The sequence below is a fragment of the Wyeomyia smithii genome, chromosome 2 (genome assembly GCF_029784165.1).
Source record: "Wyeomyia smithii strain HCP4-BCI-WySm-NY-G18 chromosome 2, ASM2978416v1, whole genome shotgun sequence".
NCBI classification, from domain to species: Eukaryota; Metazoa; Arthropoda; class Insecta; order Diptera; family Culicidae; genus Wyeomyia; species Wyeomyia smithii.
This window is the reverse complement of record NC_073695.1, coordinates 50,727,424-50,755,151: the sequence shown is the minus strand read 5'-3', so window position 1 is coordinate 50,755,151 and position 27,728 is coordinate 50,727,424. Positions and strand designations below refer to the sequence as shown.

Here is a 27,728-nt window from a genome sequence, read left to right as displayed (position 1 = left end):
TTGATTAACAACAACAAAAGTTATAAACAATTAAAGTCGATTTTTTTGTCGAAAAAATTTTTTTTTTCGAAACCGTTGCCATTTTGCGAAGAAAAATTCTAAAATATATTTATTATATTATATCATGTGTACTTCACTAGCGACACTTATGTATAGTTTTAAAGTGAGAAAAATGCAATGTTGGTAACGCTGCAGAAAAAATTAACCAATTAGTTCGATTCTACATCTTAAACCCTTCATAATGATATGTCAATATCACCTGTAGCTCTTCAGGGTCCCGAGATATCCGCGAATTAAAAAAGGTATTTTGCTAAATTCGCAAAAAGTAGAGGCAGTACCATTGGTCGAGGAGTCCACCAATCGCTACAATATTTTGTATTTATGAGTTCCGGCCCAAAGTACATCGACTCACAAAGTTTGGTCGAAATCGGAGATGGTCGATGTATTTCCTCGGACATATGACATGGAATGACCCTTATATACCTTACATCTCGAAAAATCATGAAAAAAGCCTTGTTTTTGAGCATTTGGTGGATATTACACCTTAACAGTTGGCTGCGAAGTCTGTGTATAATAACCAGAAGGTCGAGTTCCGATACGGAATGTAGCACCAAGGCATTGCTTTGCTTTGCAAAATTTCGAAATAAAAGATAAGGCAGTCTCTCCTTGAAAACTTTCGTCTGTCTCTCGTTAAGCATAGTTTCAGTTCCAAGGGAAGTAAAAAATTTGACAAGAGAAAAACCTGAATTTTCGCTTTCGAAATCTGTCATGAAAACCCGTTTGTGGAACACAAACAATGAACTAACAGTTTGACAACCTACATCAAATGTCAAATCCATCCGCCATTACCGCTCGTGGAAAGCTCGAAACGCTCGCAAATTTTCGCTTGCTGCTGTTTTCACTAGCGTTTGCATGCGCTAAAAAAGTAATCTCGAGTAAAACAGATGAGATCCACGACCTTCGATTCCGCTGGATCGAATTTGCTTACAGTTCCAAGCGAAGTGGAATTTTTGCAGGTTGCATTTTCCACGAGCGTGAAAAAATGAACATTTTGTATGAGATTTTCCCTGCGCTTGAAACTCTAAATAGGGCTTTATCATTTAGATATAAATCGTTACATTAAAATATGAGTAAAAACTTCAGCCCTTCTCAAATATTAGTCTAGAAAAAATTTTGAAAGTTGCCTAGTGTAGTACGGGTTACTCCAAGTAATTCAATAATAAAACATGATGGACTGTTGCAATGGCAAAGGTGTGTATCATACTTAGTAGTGAAGTAAGATTGAGCATAAAAATTTGAAGATAAGACGTCTTGTTCTGTACGAGATAGTTTATTTGTCATTTTTAAACCTGCATCGGAAACGTAGAGTTTCAAAAACCAAGATACATTTTGACACATTCAAAATCACAGCAGCTGTGTATTTACTTAAAACCTATTTCAATAGATAAAACCATTAAAAAACACTTCACCCTTTGTCTCGCTTCTATTCTATCCTTTGGTATTTGGTAAAGAAAAGGAACACCTGCTCCAGGGTTGTCTGTCCTAGGGCATAGTCTTCTACATTCAGTTGTTCTTTGTACGATTCCATCAGGCCAAACATTGCCGACCATTTGAGGTCCGTCTGAGGTACGTGGAAGCTGATTGAATCTTGGTATGCCTCTCTGCAATAAAACAAGCACATTAGCTAAAACTTGTACAGTATTGTAGGACAGATTCAACTTACTTCATCACCGCCCCGTCGAATTTGGTGGTAACAAACGACTTCACATCATCAATCCGCTTTTCCTGGAGCTGCTTGTCCTCCGTCTTTTTCACCTTAATCGTAAGTAGGAACCCTTTGGAAAACTTATTCTTCAAGTGCTGCGTCGAACCCAAACACTTGAACTCCCCATTCACCATGATGGCTAGCCTAGTGCACAGAGCTTCACATTCCTCCATGCTGTGCGAGGTCAACACAATCGATTTGCCCGAACTTCGCACCTTACAGATCATGTCCCAAAATTGCCGCTTGGCACCGGGATCCATGCCCGTCGTTGGTTCATCCAGATATATCACCGAAGGGTTACCCATAAGGGCCAGAGCGGTGCTGAGCTTTCGTTTGTTACCACCGCTGTACTCTTTTGTCTTCTTGTTGATATGTTTCACGAAATTCAAGTCCTCCGCCAGTGTCATAGAAACATTCGCCACGTCAGAACTTCGCACACCTCGTAGTAAAGCGTAGATTTTCAATGTTTCCCGTCCGGTAAGATCTTCAAGTAAGGCATCGAACTGTGGACAGTAGCCAATTTGTTGGTAAACGGTATTCATGTTTGTTCTCAAGCTAACTCCACGAACCCACGCCTCTCCCGAAGTAAAACTCTCATCGCCGGTCATCATTTTGAAGGTTGTGGTCTTACCGGCCCCATTAATACCCAACAGGCCAAAGCACTCTCCTCGATCTACTGCTACGGACAGTTTGTTCACCGCTAGTAGCGATTTGTAGTACTTAGTGATGTCTTTCATTACTAGATTATAATGGCGCAGATCCGTGAATGGCATCGATTGAACTCGCTTCTTTTCCGTCAGAACATCAGAATCTTCCTCTGAAGGTGGTGGCGTCCACTGGCGCAACATTGATTTTCGCACTTTCTGCATGATTCGTTCCACTAGACGATATTCGAAGGCTAGAACAAGACAGAAGGCGGAAGCTCCGACAAAAAGTAGAAACAGCAGGTTTCGAACGATTCCGAGATTATCGAACGAGAAAACATCTGGGACGCAGCATTTTGGTTCTGCTAGGCACATCACCTTCATGTCGCAGCTAACCAGCTGAAGCAACTCGCACTGCTTTTGGCAGTTGGAAGTTGTGCTGACGATTTGGTTGATATTGTTCATTCCATGGGTCAGAGCGAAGTTCGGGAACAGCATGAAGAACCATTCTAAGCCACTTGCTACGTGTTCTAGTTCAAAGCTGGGGAACTTGAGCAGTACTACTGCGGTGAAAAATATTGATCCGGCGGCTATATTAAGAAGCATCACAATCACAAAACCAGTGGCTGGGGTGTTAAACAGGAAGGAACTTATGTAGGTCGTGGGAAGGAATCCTATACCGAAAAATAGCAAAAGAAGAAAGACTCGGCCAAGCTCGGCGAAGGAGGACCAGCCTTCTTCCTGGAAAGCGGCTAGAGTTGCGATGTAAACCAACGAGGTTACGATGAAGGTGACGAAATCCCACAGGAAGGCAACGCCCCAGAAGAGTAGAATGTTGGTACCGCTAACGTATTGCAGCAGTTTGGCGCGAGAAGTACGCTCCCGAATGTAGAACAGAATGTACAGAGCGGCTATGAAAGCCATTGCGAACCCTGTGTTGAATGCCAACTGGAAACCGGAGTTGACTCCTGTGTTTATGTTGTCGAACTGGGTGGACAGTTGGAAGGGCAGTGGCTTGTTGACGACTGTTAATTCACAGTTGGGACATTCCGAGCCGAGCAGAGCGTTGAACATCAGTGAAACTGCTAGGGGTGCCGTGTGGTATCCTTTGTTGTTGAACCAGGCCGTACTGTTCTCACCGTTGAAGGTTGCTGCCACCAGATAGCGGGTGTTAACTTCCGAAATGGATTGCACTGACTGAATTGAAAAAAAAAAGATGTGAAATTGTTGGAAATCATTCTAGATGGAAAAACGTACTCTTTCTAAAATGTAGTCGTTCATGGGGTCTGTTATCGTGTCCAGCCGGTGAGAACCGGAGATCTTCGTGAACTGCTGCTGGTAGGCTAGCACTTTCGGATCGTTCGGTGTTCCCTCCAGTACGGTCACTGTTTCTTTGTACGAACTCAAAGACATTGTTAGCGGCGGCAAATCCTTATCGGCTGAAATGCTTCTTGTGATTACGAAGGTCATTACCACAAAGAAAATTGGAATTCCCACTTGGATGCACATTACAGCCCATGATCGAATGGTGGAGAGGATTTTTTTCAAGAATTGAGCCTTCACTTGGTTTACTAGAAGCTGTGTGCCCGTTAGCAGGGTCATGTTGCTGAGTGCATCTGTAGTAAAATAATAAATAGTAAGCACAATCCTCACGGGCCATGAATTCTAATAAACTTACAGCTTTGATCAGCAATACTAACGGATGTTCCATTTTCCTGATCTTTGTCTTGAAGGCTATCACTGCCAGCTCTAAAAATAAATAATTTTTATCGTCAGAATTTCGTTGTGAGAAAGTCAACTTACTTCAGGAAAACTTCTTCCATTGTGGTTAGGGATATCCCATAGCTTGTAATACCGCATTCGGTCATTCGAGACTCAAGTTCTTCCAGCATGCTTTGAAACACCGTAATGTATTCCTCTCTCAACACAAAAGACAACTCCGATCCAATATCCGTCTCAATTTTCACGTCGGGAATATAATGTCTCAAGATGTTGCAGAGCTGCTGCTTGTTACAGTTGTAATCTTTCACGCATATGAGCCGATACCCAACCCCGAAGGTTTTTTTCAGGAAGAAAGGTGATCCGACCGTTTTGAGAATTCCTTCGGCCATTATAGCGATGCGATCTCCCAAGACATCGGCTTCATCCATGAAATGCGTCGACAGCAGAATCGTTCGATTTTTCTTCTCCTTCTGCAGCAAATCCCAGAGGGCTCTACGAGCCGATGGATCCATTCCCGACGTTGGTTCATCGAGCAGAACGACTTTCGATCCCCCGCACAAAGCCATTCCGACGGCCAACCTTCGTTTCATTCCTCCGGAAAGCGTACGTGACTGGGCGTTGCGTTTATCTTCCAACTCAAGCATTTTCAGATAATTGTCGACTTCACTACTGAGTTGCTGTTTTGGTACGCCTTTAAGTCTGCCGAAGAATTGTAAATGCTCCCCAACGGTCATTTCGTCGAAAAGTACGTTGTGCTGGGGACACAGTCCCAACGACTGTCGTACTCCTTCAATGTCCGTTCGAATGTCATGCCCGTTCAGGTACGCTGTTCCCGACGTAGGGGAAAACATTCCCGTGAGCATGGACATAGTTGTAGTCTTTCCGGCTCCGTTATGTCCGAGCAGAATCGTTATCTGATTTTCGTACATTCGTAGATTAAGTCCTTGAACGGCAACTTTGTTCCCAGCGAACACCTTCCGTAGGTTCTTAATCTGAACTCCAACACTGCCCGAGGTCGGTTCTTCTTCATAATATTTCGAATTTTGTCTTTGAATCCCATTCCGTGGTGGCATGGTGCTGTCCGTTTGTGAACCCCAACCCCAGTACTCCCGCTTGAACAGGAAATTCCATGGTTTAGCTACACCGAACTCGCCCGGCATAACCTGTTCGATATACAACGCAATCGCTAGATAAATAACGGCATCCACCAGCATCATAATCATCATCAACCCAACACTGGAACCGTCATCGATGGTAGCCGGAGTAAATAGGCTTGACCATTGCACGCCAAGCTGAATCGCTTCCATCCGCATCGCACTCAAAATTCCGAAGGACATCGCCGTGTTAGAAAACAATCCAAGGCCTACCTTGGCTCCCGTTGAGAGTTCATCATAGTTGGTCACGGTCACGTTGTATGGCATAACGAACACAAACCACATCAGACCAGCGATTCCGGCAGCCATGTTTGCTAATGAAAACATAATACATACGTTACTGTGGAATTTTGTTTTCGCCCAAATTATATTTACCTTTGTTGAAAAACACACTCATCATGAAGCAGAAGCAGATCGTCACGATGCTGTACACAAAGAGGAAAAACCAAACCGCCGTCCAGTCAGAATACTCTAGCAGCGATGAATTATTCAATGAAACCTGTTGATAGAAAATACAATGTAGCAATTCGATTCTAAAGCTTACTTCATGGCCGTGCATACGGGAGCCGACGATAACATCTTTAGTAAGTCAACCAATTTGATCTGAACCATTCGACTTTTAAACCAAATAAAAGTAGTAGTTCTAATACTTACGCAAAGTAAAATCGTAATCAAGGAAATCGACACGAACAGCAGAATGATATTTTTCACGAACCACGCACTCCAGTGCAACCAGCTGGGCAAACCCATAATCTTCATGGCCTCCTTCAGTTGTTTCTCCTTCTCGATAGTGATGTGCTTCACCATTACGATGCACGGATAGAAAAACGACAGGAGAATAATTATCGAAAGCAATTGTTCCAACGCTTCCAGAATCGGATCGTCATAGTAAGGAGGATACGGAATACGCTGCACGGGGAAGAAAAGTCTAAATCAATAACACCACTAACGGTAATCCATTTGTTACTACTAACATTAATAAACACCGGTGAAATTTCAGCATCCGCCTTACGATTCCTGATGATGGCTTTCGATATCGCTGCTTGTAGTGTGAGGAATCCTTCTCGAAAATAACTGGGGGAGTAATCATAGTTATCATAACTCGAGCGCAAACGTGGCGAAAAAGGAACCATCAGTAGCCGAGTTTGCCAGTTTGGATACAGGCCAAAGGCCGTGCGCAGTTCGGCAGGGAATCTTAACGCGAAGGTGAGCTTCTCCGGCAACTCGGCAGTGTTCTGTGGAAAGCAGAAAAAGTTATACTCTGACTAATTAACCAACTTGGCTTCCACTTACCACTAAGGAGTCGTCAAATTCTACTCCGGCAAAGAAGTTCCCGCTCATCTGGGCGGCTTCCATGCTCCGTGCGTTTGGATAGCCTTGGTATGTAAAGTTTCCGGAGTAATGAGATATGGAGACCATAGCTTCGGCTACAATTCGTTCCAGCAGTGGATTCTCCGGTGAATATGCAACCACATATTTGTAAGAGCCTTCGTTGTGCCTGAAACACTTTTATTTTTACAACCTAAAATTTCTATATACTTTTCTTGTACCTACATAGAATAAAATCTATCAATGGTGCCGGGCTCGAACACGGTTGGACTTTCTATGAATTTCGGATCGACCAGTCCACGAGTTATCAGTAGAATTGAGCAGCATAGTACCGGGATGAGAATTTCGAAGATGGTTTGAATGTAGTGTCGCTTCTGGATGATCCAATTTTTCCACAGCAGTAGTAGAAATTTGTCCCCATTGCTAGTGGCGGTGTTATTCGATGACATTCTGTCGCTGGGGCCCCGGTACTAACGATAGGGGATCTGGTTAAGCCAGGTGAATGGGCTGTGGATAAATGATAACATGCCATTTGGCGTATGCTACAACGATCGAAACGTTCTGTCGGTGACGCATTTTTTCGCGATTGTGTGATAACAGCGATAAGCGTGTGTCGGAATTGAAAGAAGTAATAACCCATGGGCTTATTGATAACAATAAGCATGTGTTGTTGATTACTTTTTTTATTTGGAAAAAAATACAGGTTTTATGTCGAATTCGTTTTTACGGCAGGACTATCCCGTCCCGGACTACGCTTTGCAGCTGAAAAAAAAAACACTTTCCGAGCAGTTGCAATGGTGTGCGTAATACCAGAGGAACTGTCACTTTTGTTTTGGTCATTATCGCCATTGTCTTTTATCGCATTTGTGCTACTGTACGAAAAATTTGCCAATTTAATGAAAATTACCAAATAACAAAATAAAATAAATAAAATTCAACCTGATGTTTGACACGCGAAGAACGATAATCAAAGCAAACCGATTTTGACACATTTTTTTTTTATTTTGACACATACGTGTGAATGTGTTGGTGTCTTCAAAACTGCACTCTGTTTCTTGCGCGGACTGTCCGGGACAGAAAAAGGGTAGTCCGGGATAGTCCGGAAAATGTAAAATAAACAGTGATAGGACAAAGTGTAGTCCGCGGGGCAGCTACACCGCAAAAACGAAAACGACATTAGTCAACATAGTGATTAGAACTCGCATAATGCCTCCCGCGTAATAATTCATTCTACATTCTACAAAACTTCGACAGAATAACAGAGTGTCGATGATTCAGTTTAAATGGGGCGTGTTTAAGGCCGATAGAATGTATGTTTGCTTTGATGTGTGCGATTGTTATAAAATGTGAATTCAGCACTGGTAAAAGTGTCGCCACTACTTGAACGACGAATAACATTAGCCTTGATTATTGCGCTGGAATTATCTTTTCTTCGAACTACGGAAACGATGTAGATGAACTTGCAAAGTGGTTCTCAGCGATTCGAAATTATCTACTACATGACAATCGTTCATAGAGAAAAAATTAGCAGATAATAAGGATCTCTAGATACAATTTTTCAAAAATTTCACCAACTGACTGATAAGTCCTTTCAGAAAATAGCGCTTGAGTAAAAGTGGTTCAAATCCCTGTGGAAAATTTATGTGTTCTCTAGTCGAAAGCAGATAGATTTCATTCAAAGAAAAAGTACTCATGTTTCGTCCTTTATCTATTTCGTGTAAAAATGCATGCTTGTTTGTAAAGAATATTTTTTTCCCTTTTAAGAGTAAAGAAGCATGAATAAGACGTCTTCAACATGCAGAGACGCTTCGTTAGTTGGCGTCGCAGTAGGCTTTTTTTGGATGGACTTCCTTATTGCGACCAGAATTGTAGATCTATTGCTAGATATGCCCAGGTGTCTGCTGTATTCCGCACTTCTTTTATTAGCAATATCGCTATTTGGAAGTGGCATACCTTCCTTCTACACGCCATCTGCTCTGTTACACCGAGCCTGGTTCCTCCTGCCAAATATCGCCAATTATAATTCCCTGGAGAAGTACCGTGGTGCGTGCTTCTAGCCACTTTTATTGATACGGGGGAATTATTTTTTGTTAAGAGGAAGTCACACCAAGGTATTATAGAATTCATGTTGAAAGAAGGGTAGGTGATGGGGAAGCCTGAGACTAAACCCCTGCTTAAGTCCTTTTTGACATCGAATCACCTGATTCTACTTAGATTCGAGCCCACGACCATCTGCTTGACAAAGCGAACTCTTTAACCTTGCGGCTATGCAGCTCCCCTGCAGAAGGCTTTCGCTCGTAAATGTAGAACGACCGTCGGCTCTCGCACTTAGAAAATATGGTCAATTGACCCTTTCTAATAAAATTTCTAATTACCTATTTCCCCAGTTAGTACATTTTTCAATCGTCAACCCCACATTTACTGCTTAAAATAAAAATAAAAATAGCTGACCTTGCATTATAGTAAATAAAAATAATAAAATATTTATTTATTTATTTACTAGCTGAGCCGACAAACTTTGTCCCGCCCATTATTTTCTATTTAAATATTTTCAATACATTTCTTGCTTCTGTGCATCACCACGATTAAGGAAATACCTATATTGGGTGGTATTTGGTCACCTTAAGATGTTTTCCAGGAACCAGAAATCGCCATCTTAAGTTTAAAAAAGCCATGTGGATTCAATCTCTGGCATCTGCGCATGAGCGGCATATTACGTCGACTGACATTCAACTGGCAGCATTGTTCTAGACCGTAAAGACCATTGATGGTGCTTGGAATTCAATTTGTAATAATAATTCGGGCGCAGCAGCTTCAGCCGTTATCAACTTCGCAATAAATACAGCTTGTTTACTACGTCTACGTTAGGTTATTGTTTTTAATCCCAACAGGTGACAGCCATCTTCGTAAGGCGGCAGATTTTGTGGATCGTTCCATGTGAGATGTCGTAGCGCATAGCGGCCGAATTTTCGCTGAATGCTTTCCAGTCTATCGGTCCAATAACCTGTCAAGGATTCCAAACGACTCTTGCAAACTCCAACTACGAGCGGACTAGCGAACAATACAGTACTTTAAAGATCAGAAGTATTTTTCCAGCAAAAATGGTGCGGAGTTGATCATTGACGTGAAGCAACAGCGATCATCAGTCAGTTTGCTATAGTGCAGACTACAACGGAAGGCGATAAGCAACGGGTAGCTAACACTTAAACCGTCCGCGGGTGAAAGACATCGCGTTTCGATGCGTGGTGTTTTAGGAGGCAATAAAATGAGAGCTCGAAGGCAGCAGTTGGTTCCGTCCAAGTGCTGACCATTAGTTGCCACAAACTCACGGGAATGTGACGCCGCCCTCCATAGGACTCGCCAGGATAGAGGAGGATAGAGCACCGTGCAACATTTGGATCTGCAAGATCGGCGCTCAAGAGTTCGATAAAGGCGAGTAAGAAGGCTTACTTTGAGAAGCTATATGTGAGTGCCAATACGAACCCGTGGGATAACGCCTACAGGATCGTCCGACGTTCCAGTATCTCGACCAACCTTAGTCGTCTTGAGGCTGAGGAGAAGGCTTCTTAAAGGTGAGCATGACACCGGGACTGGATGGAAACCAGACCATCAAGACGGCTACAAAAGTGGCTGTTCCAGTTAGTCATGCTGAAGTGCCTGGATGACTGTATTTTCCCGGAAAAGTGAAGGGTGTAAATCCGCCAGGAGACCCAAAGTCTCGTAAACTCAATCTGCTGTATACTGCCGGCACCTTGCTTCAGAGGATTATTCTCAACAAACTCACGCTAGATTCTATTTTCTCCGTCACCAAAACGGCGAAGGTGCCAGTCCAGCGCAAGTAAAGGGGCAGTCGCTGCTGCGCAATTTTCACACTTGACGTGAAGAATACGTTCAATAGCGCCAGCTGGAACTGCATTCGGGTTGAGGAGTCTCTATGTAGCGAAAAAATACTTCCGGAGTCGAGTACTAGTCTACAACACGGTGGAGGCTCAAAAATGCGTCCCAATCACCGGGGGTACCACAAGGTTCCATCCTGGGTTCGATTGTAGATTGTAGAATATCATGTGAGAAACTATGTTGAAGCTAAAGTTACCTACAGGGGTGGTGATCGATGACTTTGCAGACGACATAATGCGGGAGGACTACGACGGATCGATCGAAGAGGTAGAGTTGACGGCCGTGCACTCATTACGCAAGGTTGGACTGGATTAACTCCGGCAATTAACCGGAACATTCGCCTTGGCGGAAGAAAATATGAGTGTAAACATGTTTTTGTGTGATTTCTTCGTTTCGTTTATCTATTCCTCCTCAGTTTTCGCGACAAAATTGTTGGAGTTCAGGTTTGCAGTGCGTAAGGTTTGCCCATAAATTTTCGATGGGATGCTGCTGGTGGGCGTAGAGCGGGTTTGCCGACTTGGGTACCACATCGATATTCAACTATCGCTTCGGGTAATGGGCCGACGCCAGATCCGGCCAGAACACCGTGCTTCGCCCTTACGGTATTTCTTGATGCACGACGCAACTTCCAACAGGCACGTTGTACTATAACTTTTCCCGTTCATCGCTGATTGTCAGCCACAACAACACCTTTTTGGGAATGTTGATGTGTGAAGTGAATTAATGGGGGAAATAAAGTTCGAAGTACCCTGCCAGTCATTGCCATCCAAGGTGAGACAGGTCTCGCCATCCATCACCACCGCCGACTTGACCATCTTATTCAGTCGCCTCCGCTGCGTCATTGCCTGCAGCTCCGAGACCAGTGGACGTGACTGCTGCTTCCTGACATGTATGTCCATGTTCGCTAGGTACTTTTTCACTGTTTGACCGGTCACACCGACGTCCCTGCCAGGCACACACCGCGAAGTAGCCACTTTTCTTTCGGTCAGCATCCTTTGGAGCTTCTTGTCGCTCAAGCTCGTCGGCCGTCCGGTACCAAGCACTCTTTCGATGCTTTGGTTGCTGTCCAATAATGCCAAAATATTGTAGCTGTCGAAACGGGCGTATCCGACGTCCAGTGCCGCACGATGTCCGTTTTCTACACGGCGGGGTAGCGTTCTTTGAACGCGCACACTTCTGAACGGAGTAGCTTCACTGTTTTCGCCAAAACGGGTAAAGTTCGACCGATAGAGCTGTCAATTTTTTTTTACTCACTCATGGATTGAATGATGCTGCATGGGTAGTTTCGCCAGTGCGTGTGAAGGTAATCCCATGAAAAACCAGCAATTTTTTCAATGAAAACGTTAGAGGGGTTTCAGCAAGTTCGGTTAAATTTTGGATAGCATGTGATCATTTTTGGCTGTTTTCCGGAAACCGAAAGTCGCCAACTTGAACTTCAAAATGGCGTCTGGAGTTTATTTCCAGTCTCTAGGCATCATCTCGATTCCGAAAATATCCATTTGTACGGCATTTGGCCATATTTGGCGGTTTTCAAGGCATCGGACGTCGCCATCTTGAAATAAAAAATGCCATCTGAAGTCGATTTCCGGCCTCTAGATATCGCTCCGATTCCATTTGAATTGCATTTGATCTTGTTTTAAGCTCTGTCATCTCATCTGTCACTTTTCCACATTTAAACAGTCACTCGTAAGCTTTCGTAACCGAAGATTACCTAATTTTGTTTTGTAACTTGGAACGGAGTTACCAAGGCTTTCGTGTGAAAAGTGTAGTAAAACCAAGCTTTATTGGCTTCTGAACAATACAAAAAAACATTTCTGACAGTGAAAAATCGACTTCATGAACAAAGTTTCAAGGGTACTGAAGCACTCTAAATCGATAGTTATTGAATAAAATGAAAACCATAAAAAAACTGAAGTGGGTGGAGGTAATCGCTTCATCGACTGTTTATGGCTGGCAGATGTAACATAAATAATGCTACTTGACAGTAAAAATAACTGTTTTTTATCTATTCGTGGAGTTTTGACTTTAAGTTTATTCTATTTGAGATTACAGCCGAAAAAATTGGATACCAATTACTGCAGCAATAATATTCAGTAATCAACTTGATTACGTTTTGCTATTTCCTGTACAGATAGTGCTGATGTTGTTTTCACATCATATTATCTCTATTCGACTCCATCTTTGCCAATAAAAAAATTAACTCTACAATGATAGAACATGTTTGCTCATTTTTGTAGGATATTTACGGCAAACCTTTTTTGTGATTGGCGAAACTTGATGGGTCTATACCTTATATAAACTTTTCGGGTTTACTAGAACTGAATACCAGATAAAAATTCTTCTTAACTGATATTCTCTTTGAATCCGATAGGAACAAAACACATAATGGGAGGGGATTTTATTATTACATTTCACGTGGTCACCCAAGTACGTAAGTTATCTTACAATTAAACACGTTATTTTCATGATTACCAGAGCCCGTCTCTGTTGCTGTAATTGCTTCAAACACGCAGTTAGAGGCCATCCACATACCACGTGGACAGATTTTTAAAGATTTTTAACCCCCCCCCCCCCCATCCGTGGACAACTGCTCATATAAATTCTTTTTCTTTTGTATGGACCGTGGACATTACACATACCCCCCCCCCCACATGCTGTCCACGTGGTATGTGGGTGCCAATTACACAATTTCTATTTGTTTTTATCGATAAACTTTGCACTATGAAACTGTTAATATAACCATTCGAGAATCCCAATGAAAGGGAAGCAAACTACCCGCATTTAAACTTAAATACGGTATTAATCCAAGCACAATTGTTATTGACATTGATATAACCGGGCATCACTGATGCTGATTTTCATAAAACTTCTAGTAGATCTTCAAAACATCTCGTTAAAATTAAAAAAAGAATTTTATGCAAACACTACCTTTATCCGGAGGATAAACGATCCTAGAACCAACACTCTTTTTTCCACTGCTCACACCACGCAACCTGACGACCGTTTCCGAAATACTAAATTCCACGACTGAGTCCAATAACTATAGCCTATTGACTTTTAATGACTAGATACGCTTCCGCTTGCGCGAATCTTATCAGTAATAGACGATAAGTTCGTCATCATCGCGGGTTTGGGTGCTTAAACGAAAGTAGGAGCCGGGCGGTGTGAAGGTATATCTGAATTGTATAATGGCGGCGATAACAGCCAATTGAGCAGCGAGCCGCTATCGAGGGCCAATGTGGTGACTCAATCCTCCGCCGATGCACAGTGGTACAAAATATTACAAGATAATACAAAAATAGTTATTCGACATCAATTTTTATGCTGCCATTTTTGTCCAACCAGTGCCGTCGATTTTTCCGATTGTGCTTGGATGAAAAAATCGCAAGCATTTTCACTCCTCATGCATCGGCTGGGCACTGAGTCAAACGGGAATCACCCCAGATTCGTGATTAAATACCGTCATACGAATGGTCACGTCTCGCGACTGTGCAAAATAATTTATGAGCCTTTAAGGGTAAACAGTTACGAACCCAAACATCATCTTTGTGTTCATTCCGCGTCTAACACTCGACAGAAACGGACGTGCAAAGTGGTCGTTCTATTACAATCCGGTCCGTGTGTACGAATAGCCAAACAAAAGAGTGTATTATTCGCGCTAATGGCCAACGAGATTGTGAGTTGTGTCGCTACGTTCTGTACCCGGCTCGCAACTTTGGCTGTATTGGTGCAAAATACCAGCTGCAGTTTTGATCTGTGCACAGTGAATAGATCTTTCTAATTCAAGGCCATCATTTGACAGTCGAGTCGTGTCGCTGTGCTGAGTGATCTCACACCCGGCTTACTGCTGGTGGCTGTATTGGTGCTGCTGTACTGGTGCTGCTGGCTGCTTTGGGTGCAGCTTCGAACGATCGGACAACCACTGCTGGAAGGAAGAAGTAAATAGGTACATGTTCTTGTCGGCGCTAGTGCGCTAGTGCACTACATTTAGCGCGATGGATATAGATCCCTCGCCTACCGTGCCACCATTCCCGAGCCCCCCTGACCCTGACCCTTCTGTTACCCCCTCCCCTGTTCATTCTCCAGTCCCCCCTCGCCCCAGGCTTTACCCGGACGGATCTCAACAGGGCAGCTATACTGTTAATTTTCGTCCAAAGGCAGGAGTGAATTCAAAGCGATTAAACATACAGCAAATTTCGAAAGACCTGACGAAGGGGTACAAGGCCGTGACCGAAATTTCCAAGGTCCGACCTAACAAGCTCCGTGTCGTGGTCAGTGATCTGACACAGGCCAATGCTATCGCTTGCTCTGAGCTCTTCACACGCGAGTATCGCGTTTACATACCCGCACGAGACGTGGAGATCGACGGTGTCATAACCGATTCGAGTCTGTCTGTCGAGTGTATCCTAAAAAGCGCAACCGGTTGCTTCAAAAATACCGAAACACAGGCGAAGATTTTGGATTGTAAGCAATTGCGGTCCATGTCTCTCGTCGGCGGTAAAAAAGTTTACACTCCGTCAGACTCGTTTCGCGTTACGTTTGCCGGATCTGCACTCCCTAGCCACGTCTCTATCGACCGGGTTCGTCTGCCTGTGCGACGACATGTACCCCGTGTTATGAATTGCATCAATTGCAAGCAGTTAGGCCACACAGCCGCCTACTGCTGCAATAAGGCACGATGTAGCAAGTGTGGGGAGACTCATGCGGAAGATTCTTGCAGTGTTGATGCTGAAAAATGTATTCACTGTGGGGAAAACCAGCATGAGCTCTCCACATGCCCGGTGTACATGCAGCGCAGAGATAAAATCAAGCGGTCACTTAAGGAGCGTTCAAAGCGTTCTTATGCTGAGATGCTGAAGAAGACCGTTACCACTTCTACCATAACACCGAACCCCTTTGATCTGTTGTCCTCTGATGAAACCGATTCTGACGATTCATCAGCGGGAACATCTTATGCCAATCCTGGGGAGTCTAGGAAGAGGAAAAATGTTTCTTCTCCTAAACTTCCCCGTAAAGGTCCTAAGATTTCCCAAAGTGTAATGAAAAGTACGAATAAACCGAACAGTGCTGCGGAAAAACCAAAGCAAACTCCACCTGGGCTTGCAAATTTAAAGTCCCAGAAGGAGTTCCCAGCACTGCCAGGAACATCTAAAACCCCAGTTGTTCCTTTTGCACATCCAGTTGATGAAACAAACTCTGGATTAGTGAAATTTTCTGACATTGTGGACTGGATTTTTGAAAATTTCAATGTACCCGATCCAATTAAAATTTTTCTTACAGCATTCCTCCCAACAGTTAGATCATTTTTGAAGCAGTTGACTGCCCAATGGCCCCTCCTTGCAGCGATTGTATCCTTCGATGCCTAATTCAACTGCGTATATGAAGGATTTTATCTCTGTCTTACAGTGGAATTGTAGAAGTATTTTACCAAAAATTGATTCGTTTAAAGTTTTGATAAATAAAAACAAATGCGATGCATTTTCCCTTTGTGAAACTTGGCTTACTTCAAATATTGATCTCAACTTCCATGATTTTAATATTATTCGCCTTGATCGAGACACCCCATATGGAGGAGTACTTTTAGGGATTAAAAAGTGCTATTCTTTCTATCGTATTAACCTCCCCTCGATTCCAGGCATCGAAGTTGTCGCATGTCAAATGACAATACAAGGTAAAGAGCTTTGTATTGCCTCAATATATATATTCCTCCCAGAGCACAGGTTGGGCAACGGCTGCTCTTTGATTTAATAGAACTTCTTCCCTCGCCACGTTTGATTTTGGGAGACTTCAACTCTCATGGTGTGGCTTGGGGTTCCCCTTACAATGATAACCGCTCCTCTTTAATCTATAACCTTTGCGATGACTTCGACATGACTATTTTAAACAACGGTGAAATGACACGTATCCCGAAACCTCCAGCGCGCCCAAGCGCTTTGGATCTATCCTTATGTTCGACGTCGCTACGGATGGATTGCACATGGAAGGTAATCCTCGATCCTCACGGTAGCGACCATCTGCCTATTCTTATTTCAATTACAAACGGGTCAACTCGCATGCGACCAATTGACATTCCGTATGACCTCACACGGAATGTCGATTGGAAGTTATACGAGGAAATGATTTCAAAAGCGGTCGAGTCGATTCAACATCATCCACCACTTGAAGAATACAACCTCCTCGCGGGCTTGATTCTCGACGCCGCGTTGCAAGCCCAAACGAAGAAATATCCCGGCGTAACGATCAAAGAACGGCCTCCCACTCCGTGGTGGGACCAAGAGTGCTCCGATGTCTACACGCAAAGATCCGACGCGTTTTTGGCCTTCCAGAAGGGAGGTATACCCGACGACTATATACGGTATTCGGAGCTTAATACCAAGCTTAAAAGCCTGGCTAAAGCAAAGAAACGCGGATATTGGCGTCGGTTCGTGAACGAGACGTCGAGGGAGACATCGATGAGCACTTTTTGGAACACAGCCCTAAGAATGCGGAATCGCGTAACGGTCAACGAAAGCGAGGAGTCTTCAAGTCGGTGGATATTTGATTTTACCAGGAAAGTATGTCCGGACTCTGTTCCTGCGCAAAACTTTGTTCGCGATACGTCTCCGGGTCACGACGCAATAGAATCACCTTTCACGATGGCAGAATTTTCAGTTGCCCTCCTGTCCTGTAACAATAACGCGCCTGGGTTAAATAGAATCAAATTCAACTTGTTGAAGAATCTACCCGGCAATGCCAAGAGGCGCTTGTTGAACTTGTTCAATAAGTTCCTGGAGCAAAACATTGTACCGCAGGATTGGAGGCAAGTGAAGGTGATCGCCATCCAAAAACCAGGGAAACCAGCTTCTGATCACAAATCTTATAGGCCGATTGCAATGCTATCCTGTATCCGGAAATTGATAGAAAAAATGATACTCCGTCGTTTAGACCATTGGGTCGAATCAAATGGTCTACTATCAGAAACTCAATTTGGCTTCCGCCGCGCCAAAGGGATGAATGGTTGTCTTGCGTTGCTTTCAACAGATATTAAGCTGGCGTATGCTCGCAAAGAACAAATGGCGTCTGCGTTCTTGGACATTAAGGGGGCTTTTGATTCCGTTTCTATTGACATTCTTTCGGGTAAACTTCACCGACAAGGATTTTCTCCAGTTTTGAACAATTTTTTGCACAATTTGTTGTCCGAAAAGCACATGAATTTTACGCACGGCGATTTGGCAACTTTTCGCATTAGCTACATGGGTCTTCCCCAGGGCTCATGTTTAAGCCCCCTTCTTTACAACTTTTATGTAAATGACATCGACGAATGTCTGGCAAATTCATGCACGATAAGACAACTTGCAGACGACAGTGTAATCTCTGTTACAGGAGCCAAAGCTGCCGATTTGCAAGGACCATTGCAAGATACCTTGGACAATTTGTCTGCTTGGGCTTTACAGCTAGGTATCGAATTCTCTCCGGAGAAGACTGAGATAGTAGTTTTTTTCTAGAAAGCATGAACCTGCTCAGCTTCAAACACAATTAATGGGTGAAACGATTTCTCAGGTTTTGGTACACAAATATCTTGGTGTCTGGTTCGACTCTAAAGGCACCTGGGGTTGTCACGTGAGGTATCTGATGAAAAATGTCAACAAAGAGTGAATTTTCTTCGTACAATAACCGGACAATGGTGGGGAGCCCACCCAGGAGACCTTATAAGGCTTTACCAAACAACGATACTGTCTGTTATTGAGTACGGGTGTTTCTGCTTCCGCTCCGCAGCAAACACACATTTGATCAAACTGGAGCGAATACAATATCGTTGTTTGCGTATCGCCTTGGGTTGCATGCAATCGACCCATACGATGAGTTTAAAGATCTTAGCTGGAGTACTACCATTGAAAACCCGCTTCTGGAGCCTGTCTTCTCGTATTCTAATCAAATGTGAGGTCTTGAACCGTCCCGTGATTGAAAATTTTGAAAGGTTAATCGAACTTAATTCTCAAACCCGTTTTATGACATTGTATTTCAATCACATGTCCCAAAATATTAACCCTTCTTCGAATATTCCAAATCGTGTCGACTTATCAAATACTTCTGATTCTACTGTGTTTTTCGATACATCCATGATAGAAGAAACTCATGAAATCCCGGATCATTTACGCGTGCAGCAGATCCCTAAAATTTTTTCCAATAAATATCGAAACATCAACTGCGACAATATGTACTACACTGACGGATCACTTCTTGATGGGTCCACTGGCTTCGGTATCTTCAATAACAATTTAACCGTCTCCCATAAGCTCGATAATCCTGCTTCTGTTTACGTCGCAGAAGTAGCTGCAATTCAGTACACCCTAGGGATTATCGAAAAAATGCCCACGGACCATTATTTCATCTTTACGGACAGTCTCAGTTCCATTGAGGCTCTCCGATCGATGAAAGATGTTAAGCACTCTCCGTATTCCCTGGGGAAAATACGGAAACATCTGAGTGCTTTATCCGAAAAATCGTATCAGATTACCTTAGCGTGGGTCCCTTCTCACTGCTCGATACCGGGTAATGAGAAAGCGGACCCTTTGGCTAAGGTGGGCGCAACAAACGGTGATATTTATGAAAGACCAATTGCCTTCAATGAATTTTTCGCATTTGTACGTCAGAATACGATCATCAGTTGGCAAAATTCTTGGACCAAGGGGGAACTGGGAAGGTGGTTACATTCCATAATCCCCAAGGTATCGACGAACCCGTGGTTCAAGGGGCTGGATGTAGGTCGGGATTTTATTTGCGTGATGTCCCGGCTTATGTCCAATCACTATAGATTTGACGCGCATCTCCGTCGTGTTGGGCTCGGGGAGAGTGGTATCTGTGCCTGTGGTGAAGGTTATCACGACATAGAGCACGTTGTTTGGTCATGCCCTGTACACCGTAACGCCAGGTCTAGATTAATAGCTTCCCTGCAGGCCGAAGGTAGGCAGCCGGCTGTTCCTGTTCGTGATGTCTTGGCGAGCCGTAACCTATCCTACATGTCCCTTATATACGTTTTCCTGAAATCCATCCACGCCCCAGTTTAGTCCTATCCCCTTCCGCCTACATCCAACCAAACGACAAGAACACGTTAAGACCCCGGATCCGGAAACGGCAATCAGACCCGCACGATACTCTCAAGGCCCGATGGAAACAACCCAATATGCCAGTCCGTAATATCTTGGCCCAGCAACGGAACAAATTTAATATGCTGCTTACCTATGGCAATGAAAACCATCAAACAGCAAACCTGTGCTTTTAATGCAAAATATTCTAGCTTTAAGTTAGATTTAGCTTCAGCTCGTAGTCGGCAGCGAGGATAAAAAATTTGCTTTTAGTTATTAAGATACTTTAGAAAGTAAGCTACCAGATATAATTGGCGCCGTTAAACATTGAATTGTATTTGTGCCGTGTCAAATAAACTATAGATGAAGAAAAAAAAATCATCTTTGTGTTTGACTATTCGAATCAATAAAGGCGTTAACAAATAAGATCTGAGTTGGGCTAGTGCTGAGGTAATTATCAGTCCTTGTCTGTCAGTGCAAAAGGGATGGAGTAGAATACTTTCGCTGACGAGAATCATTTAATTTAGCCTTTGTTTATGTTCGAAGCGCCAAAGGACTCTTTCTAATTGACATGGTCAAACTTGGAAACTTGAAATTTAGAAGATGAAACGAAATTATTATTATAGTCAATAACTTTAGATTCCGCTTGGGTAACGTTGAACTTTTCACGTTAGAACAAAGCGTTCTATTCGCTTTCAGTACGCTGCTTTTCGTACAGTTTTAATCGATTGTTTATCCCATTTTCACGTTGCTAAAATAATGTGATTTTTTTTAAATTGTAATGCAAAACATTCTTCCAGCAACATTTGTATGGTAAAAGTATGATCATACAACTTTTTTTATTTTACACAAGAATCCAATAATTTTAAAGTGCAACTCAAATCGACTCTCGAAGCTTTAACATTAGAATTTGTGTATAAATCGAGCATGCAACGGTCCTTCCTCTTCTAGGTACAATCTGTTAGTAATGTTATAAATGTTCTGCCTCTGCTGCGGAAAATTGGGTACACGCACGGTAACACTCAATGAAAGCAAAAATATAAATTAAATGCGCTTCGGTAGAATTATAATCGTGTTAATTCGAAAATATAGGCAATAACTGTCGTTCGCGTGGGTTAACACAGCAAATTAATTAAGTGTCGCTGTTGCTATGAGGTTGTTATCTGTAGGTCCGGTGTAAGCTGGAGGGAGCTTTAAAATTGTTGGTAAATTAGCTCAATTTCGTGTATTATTTGGAAACATGAACCGTTTCCCAGAAACAGCTAAACTAAATGTTTAAACCAGTAATCATCGAAATTGGATCATGGTTTTTGAAGATAATGATAACAGAGATATTCCAACTGTTATTTACCTTTCCATATGTCAATCAAGTCAAAGAAACTTTTCCAGGGGACAGACATTCCATTTTTTTTTTTGCACCCAAGGTTAGCGTAACAGGTTAATCTCGGCCGTGGAATTTTATTTAATTTCCCTGCTGTCGAGCACAAATAAACATTGCTAAGAATGTCCAAAGTATATCACCGAGCAAGCGCTTTGTCAGAAAACAAAATAAAAAAGTTGCAGCTGTGTTTACCATGGCCAAGATTATGTTGACCATAATCAGTTCTGCAAAGAAGGATGACTGTTTTTGCATACTAAATTGGGATGCTCAGAATTTCGGTGGAGAGGAGCGAAGAAACAGAAACGATCAAAATTTTTCTCAGTGGACGGCGAAAATGTAATGATGATTAATAAACTTGCATTCGTAGTCAGTGTTTTTTATTCTATTACTAAATGCTTCGATGACTTGGTCGTTTAACAAGCTGACTCGGTGAACTCCGTACTGTCGCAAACTGAATTACATTTTGTATTGTAAATTTCAGTTGAACTGAGAAAATTGCTGCCTTAAAAAAACAATAACGTTTGCGGTAAAAAATGGGCTTTTTTCAGATGGTGATGAAAAAAAAACTAAGACAGATAATTGAGTTGGATAAATTTCCCACTAATGGTAATTTTATTATTTTATTTGTAAAAAAATTCTACGCCCTTGCGAGCAGCCTACCGGCAGTTAACCGGAACATTCGCCATGGCGGACGAAAACATGTGTGTAGGCATGTTTTTAAGCTCTTTATTCGTTTTTTTTATTAATTCCTCCTCCGTTTTCGCGACGAAATTGTTGAAATAGATCTTGCGCTCCAAGTTTGCCCAGAAATTCTCGATAGGACGCAGCTGGGGAACGTTGGGCGGATTCGTTGACTTCGGTACCACATCGATATGCAGCCGCTCCATCTCCTCCAACGATCGCTTAGAGTGGTGGGCCGACGCCAAATCTGGCCAGAACATCGTGTCTTCGCCCTTATGGTTTTTTTTTTTTGATGAAAGACTCAACTTCTGGCAGGCACTTCGTACTATAAATTTCCCCGTTCACGGCCGGCCCGGAGCGAAAGAAGAGCGGCTTTGACATCCCTTTCTCGCTGATTGTCAGCCACAGCAGCACCTTTTCGGGGAACTTGGTGTGTGAAATAAATTTCACGTCGGAGCTCACTTCCTTCGTGGGAGTAGTGAAATACGAAGTTCCCTGCAAGTCGTTGCCATCCAGGGTGAGATAGGTCTCGTCGTCCATCACCACTGCCACGTCGCGATTCACCAAGAAAATCGACTTGACCATCTTATTTAACCGCTGTCGCTGCGTCATTGTCTGCAGCTCCGAGACCAGTGGACGGGACTGCCGCTTCCTGATTTGTATGTCCATGTACTCCAGATACTTTTTCACTGTTTTACCGCATGCACCAACCTCCTGGCCAAGTGCACGCAACGATTTAGCCTCTATTCCCTCGGTCTTCCTCTTCAGCATCCTTTGAAGCTTTTTGTGGCTCAGAGTCGTCGGCCGTCCGGAACCAGACTTTCTTTCGATGCTCTGATTGATCGTTGTCCAATTGTGCCAAGATGCTGTAGATGCCGAAACGGGCATACCCGGCGTCCACGAATCCACGATGTCCGTTTTTGACGCTGCGGGGTACCTTTCTTTGAACGCGCACACTTCTGAACGGAGTAGCTTCACTTTTTTCGCCATCACAGTTAGAGTTTGTCTGAAAGAACTGTCAATTTTTTTTCACTCACTCATGGGCTACTATGATTGATGATGCATGAGTAGTTTCGTCAGTGCGATTAAAAGTAAACCCATAAGAAATCGGCAATTTTTGTTTGTTTTGTCTCTCGAATTTTCTTATAAAAAAAACACTCTCACCTATCTAAATGTATATAAACTTAGTTCAATCCACCTGTGGTGACTCGTCTTATTGAGTTTGATTTTATGTCACTTCCTTGGACGCATTCAGATCATGTCGCTAAGTAATCAATATGACCATAGACCCTTCGTAAATGATGTTCTAGTGCGTTAATTTTTTGTATGATGATTCTTCATATTGCATCTTCTTGCAAAAGTAATCTCTATGACCTTATTAACCCCCCGGATGATAATAGGAAAAACCTGACGATAATGGAGCCGACACCCTATGTGCTAAATTTTGTCAAAATTTTGGTTGACATCATTAAGCATGTCCTCTCCTGAAGTCATTGTCTATATTTTATTTATTTCTTTAAACAAAAGTAGAAGGTAGAATACTGTTGAGATTTTGATTTTGAGTTTTAAATTTTGAGGTTTTAATTTTTAATTTCCCTATGCCCTAAAGACACTCCAACCGGAGGTTTTGCTCTCAGTAGTCACGTATAAAAGCTAGCATGCAGAAACTTAGTCTTCATTGTATAACCGATCACTAGAGCTAAAGGACGGTTGAATCTCACTGGAAACTGGCTGGACTAGAAGTCGGCAGAGCAGTAGCTGATTGTAGCGCAGCACCGCTGTGCAAGCGACTCACTCGAACGCTGCGTAAAGGTTTGATCCATCTCCCTGTGGTCTTTGATCTTCTTTTTTTTTTCAAAATTAGAGTTTTGCATTACTGTTTATTAGGGTGCCAGTGGAATGTATTGAAAAAATTTTACCTATGAACTTCGTTGAGTGACAATCCTTCATCTTCTTGAATGAAGTCTTTAACATATTAATCAAACATCTCCCTCCCATTTCCTTTTCAATAGCTGCTTCAAAATTGCATATTTTCCCAAATAAAGGAAAAATTTAAAAATAACTTTAATTTTAAAGCCGGATAAGAATCCAGCTGAGGTTTCAAGTTATCGACCAATCAGTTTGCTTTCTTCAATAAGTAAACTATTTGAAAGAATTTTTCTTAACAGAATGATAACATGATTGCTCAGAGTTACTAATATGATACGAGCTAACAAATCTAAAGGTTATTCCTCTGGAGCTGCTTTTTTAGACATAGAAAAAACATTCGACAGTGTTTAGCATAAAGGTTTGATTGCGAAATTGCAAACTTCTAATTTTCCAATTTTTCTTATCAAAATTTTATAAAATTATCTTACTGATCGAACTCTGCAAGTTGTCTATCAGAATTCAGAATCTGATAGATTTCCTGTCACAGTAGGTGTGCTTCAAGGTTCAGTCTTGGGTCCAGTACTGTACAACATATTCACTTAAGATCTTCCTGATTTGCCTCCAGGATGCACAAAGTCATTGTTTTGCGATGACACAAGCATTTCCGTAAAAGGAAAAAGTCTTCGTGTCATATGCAGTCGATTGCAGAAAAGTTTAGATATTTTTTCTTCCTACTTGCAAAAGTGGAAAATCTCTCCCAATGCTTCTAAAACTCAAAATGATAATTTTTCCTCATAAGCCTAGGGCTTCTTTCTTCAAGCCAAACAATAATCACGTTGTCAAGATGAATGGGGTTATTTTAAGTTGGTCTGACAAGGTTAAGTACTTGGGACTAATTTACGATAAAAAACTTAATTTCAAAAAGCACATTGAGAGTATACAAGCCAAGTGCATCAAATATACGAGATGTTTATATCCTCTCATTAACAGGAATTCTAAACTTTGTTTAAAGAACAAACTTTTGATTTACAAACAAAGTTTTAGACCAGCAATGCTTTATGCTGTACCGATCTGGTCAAGTTGCTGTTTAACAAGGAAGAAAACACTCCAAAGGATCCAGAATAAAATTCTGAAAATGATTTTGAAGCGTCCTCCTTGGTTTGGTACACTCGAATTACATAGGCTTACTGTTGTTGAAACATTAGAAGCTATGTCAAATAAAATTATTAACAATTTTCGACAAAAATCGTTGCAATCCTCAGTTGCTACGATAAGCTCTCTTTATACCCAAGTTAAGTTAGTTGTAAGTTTACTTTTCCTTTTTTGACAAGTAGGTTTAAATCCCTACGAATGATAAATTCTAATTGCGAAAGCAAACAATTCCTAATAATTAAAAGTACAAATTTCTAACATTGTTGAGAAGTCACTATTTGTGATTGAACACACATACTCATTATTTACTTATATTTATCATAAACACTTAAGCTACTAACAAATTCCCCCCTTAAAAAAAAACTTCTGAATGAAAAAAAAATCTTATTTTTCGCATCACATATCCCCTACTGAATATGATTTTGTTTATTGTATTTTTTTATCTAACCTTGTTTATTGGTACATTTTTTGCTTTCGAGTTAAAAAAATGAGTTTAGTTCAATTAATATTGCAGGCCTCGTTCGATTCTGGTACGTTCAATTTTGGCAACACAAAAACTTTGGACGTGTTGCCACCAGCAACCACCTAAGCGTTGAATTGAATTTTCGCTTCAGTCCAGTAGGCATCGGACAACACTGTTCGGATTTGTTATAGGGAAACTGCTCCATTATTCATCTCATTATGCCGTTATTTACAAAGCATGCACTGATTAAACACCAAATTTTCACGAAATCATTAAACAAATAAACTAATTATGCGTACGTGCTCTTATGGAATCGTTCAGCATTGTATATTCAGTAAAATAAGCTAAATTTATCCTGAATTTTGTAAAACAAACCATTTTTCACAACGCTTCCATATCCATCTTAAAGCTTGAATCACTGCTCTATTATTCATCTCACAACGCCCCCAGACTCATCACTCTGTTAATCATGAATGAATCACATTATCATGAATGAACGTAGCCGCAGCGCGTCGTAGTAGGTTACCTAGATATCCGCTGTAGTTGTTTACGTGCAAAATTGGTAACCTAGGTAACCATTACAGTGCTGTAGATTATATCAATTATGTCGAAATAATTCAACATTTTCAGTATGATTTTTTCGTATTAACAGAAACTGATTTGGCAACTTTTGATTTTCTTCAACGCGGTGAAAACAGATGAAAATACATACAGTTGAAATTTAGAAATTGTAGAAATTCATCTCATATATTTCTGCTAATTCAAGCTTGTTTTAGGAAATTTGAGGTGAACATTTCAAAAATTAAAGTATTCTTAGTGTAGTGAGTGATTTGTTTAGTGATTAAAAGAAAAAGTGGTCCGCTAGTGATGAAAAAAACTTTGGTTGGCTGTTGAACGAGTCCCGTTGTAGCAGTATAGAACAATGCGCGGATTTCGTTTTCGGAGGTAGGACATTGAATTTAATGTGTTTTCGAGTGCAGATGCCCGTTTATAATATCAAATTTAGTGCTTTTAAGTGAGTTTTTGAGGATTATACCGTTTTGACTCAAACTTAGAACACTTTAGAATGAAAACCACATTATTATAGCTAGAGTAATCAAAAGTATGATTATTATATACCATTTCGTTCCTCGGAATGTCCTTTACCCTGTCATGTATAGCTCTTCACTGTGGGGCCATTTCCAGGGAACCAGCAGGCGTTGAAAAAAGTGACAGTCAGTGTTGGGACGGTTTGCCTATCTATCTCTTAGTAATTACATGGAAGTGTTCGGAATTTGAATCAAAATCTAGGTTTGAATTCTCGTCAATTTAATAAACAAAACTTGTTTGAATCTATATAAATACCACTTAATTGCAACAAAAATAAATTAACCAACATGGTAAACCTTTGAGATCGTCGAAAAAAATTATTTTTCGTTGATTTTTTAGTGCAAGAAGTTACATCATAGCTTAAGTGTTCGAAATTTGATGCATTACGGTACTTTATGAGGAATCTAAAGTGAACTAAGAAGAATCCATTCCATGAATTTGCAGATTGGTTTAAGAAGAAAATATGCGTTTTTACCTGTTTTCAATTGTGTTTTCATGTTGTATGAGATGAATATATGGGCTGAGATAAATAATGGGGCAGTTCCCCTATAATTGGCTATTGAATTTCTCTTTAGTCCAGTAGGCATCATAAAAAAATTAAATTTGGACATGTTGCCGAAATCGAACATGGCCTGACATCAGAATGTAACTTTTTTTTTCACAGTAAATCAAGATAAACGCAAAATGATGTTAGTTTACAGCCATATAATCTATTGCAAAGTTTTTCCCCATGAAATTTCAGATCTTTTGACGGTATTTAGTTGGTTATAGCATTAGGTTTGATACCCTCTTTCGATGATTGAATGACAAAATGTGCTCGAAAAATCTTCTTTCCAAAGGATAGAAATTTTTCTATAAGAATAAGTTGTCGATAAACAAACCGAAACAATTTTTCCTCGTTGTTTGAACCTTAAGGAACCTGCAAAAAATATAAAAGCATTTGGTTCTACGAAAAATCAAATGACTAGGCACGTTTTTTGGATTTAACATAAGAAAGGCCGATTTTTCCAAAATAGTCAAGGGCCAGTAGAAAAAATGATTTTCTAGAGCTGCCACCCAAGAGAAGTTTGTTTTTAATATCATTTCCTATCATCTGAAGGGTGAGCCCCCAGGATACCAGATTTGATGCAATTTTGGAACGCCCTACTGTGGAGGGAAAGGTAAACGTTTAAAAATTCGTCACTGACCACGGTGATATAAAGTATCTTCCTTTCCCTTTATAGTCGTAACACTTCCTTCTATCCTTCCCTAACGACCGTACGGACGTGGCCGGCGCCGTAATCGATCTTTACAAAAGCGGATGCTATCGAGATTTTGGTCCTTGATGGTAAACAATTCTTAAAGTGGTTCTTAGTGCAAATTCACTAGATGAAATCCATCAAGGAGGAGAACCGCAAAATGTGCGGTCGTTCAAGCTCGCTTTCTGCTGTTCATTCGAAGAAGATTATAGATAATATTTTGCCTTAAATTACTTTTTTTTTCAAAATGTTAAAAGTGGCTAACCATGCTTACGCTAT

General features: G+C 41.5%; 2 protein-coding genes across 5 annotated transcripts in view; one reads left to right on the top strand and one right to left on the bottom strand.

The window, feature by feature from the left end:
* The window catches only part of LOC129724532 (uncharacterized), a 545,414-nt gene that overhangs the window by 302,676 nt on the left and 215,010 nt on the right, over window positions 1–27,728 (top strand). The gene's annotated exons all lie outside the window — the stretch shown is intronic.
* Window positions 1,312–13,549, bottom strand: LOC129724533 (phospholipid-transporting ATPase ABCA3-like). 2 transcript variants are annotated; one of them, XM_055679509.1, is made up of 11 exons: window positions 13,440–13,549; window positions 6,840–7,121; window positions 6,579–6,783; window positions 6,260–6,520; window positions 5,940–6,194; window positions 5,661–5,784; window positions 4,213–5,599; window positions 4,088–4,158; window positions 3,667–4,025; window positions 1,724–3,606; window positions 1,312–1,661 (listed from the first exon to the last, which is right to left on the bottom strand). In XM_055679509.1, the coding sequence occupies exons 2-11, from the start codon at window positions 7,061–7,063 to the stop codon at window positions 1,484–1,486; spliced, it is 4,947 nt and encodes a 1,648-aa protein (XP_055535484.1). In that variant the 5' UTR covers window positions 7,064–7,121; window positions 13,440–13,549; the 3' UTR covers window positions 1,312–1,483. The 2 variants fall into 2 exon arrangements, with proteins under 2 accessions (XP_055535484.1, XP_055535485.1); XM_055679510.1 differs by having other exon boundaries at window positions 6,840–7,084; window positions 13,440–13,531.

Coding starts and splice junctions, on each gene's coding strand:
- LOC129724533 (XM_055679509.1), bottom strand. CDS start 7,063: ATGTCATCGAATAACACCGCCACTAGCAATGGGGACAAATTTCTACTA. Junction 4,159..4,212: donor ATGGAAGAAGTTTTCCTGAA/GTAAGTTGACTT, acceptor ATTTATTTTTAG/AGCTGGCAGTGATAGCCTTC. Junction 4,026..4,087: donor TAGTATTGCTGATCAAAGCT/GTAAGTTTATTA, acceptor ATTTTACTACAG/ATGCACTCAGCAACATGACC.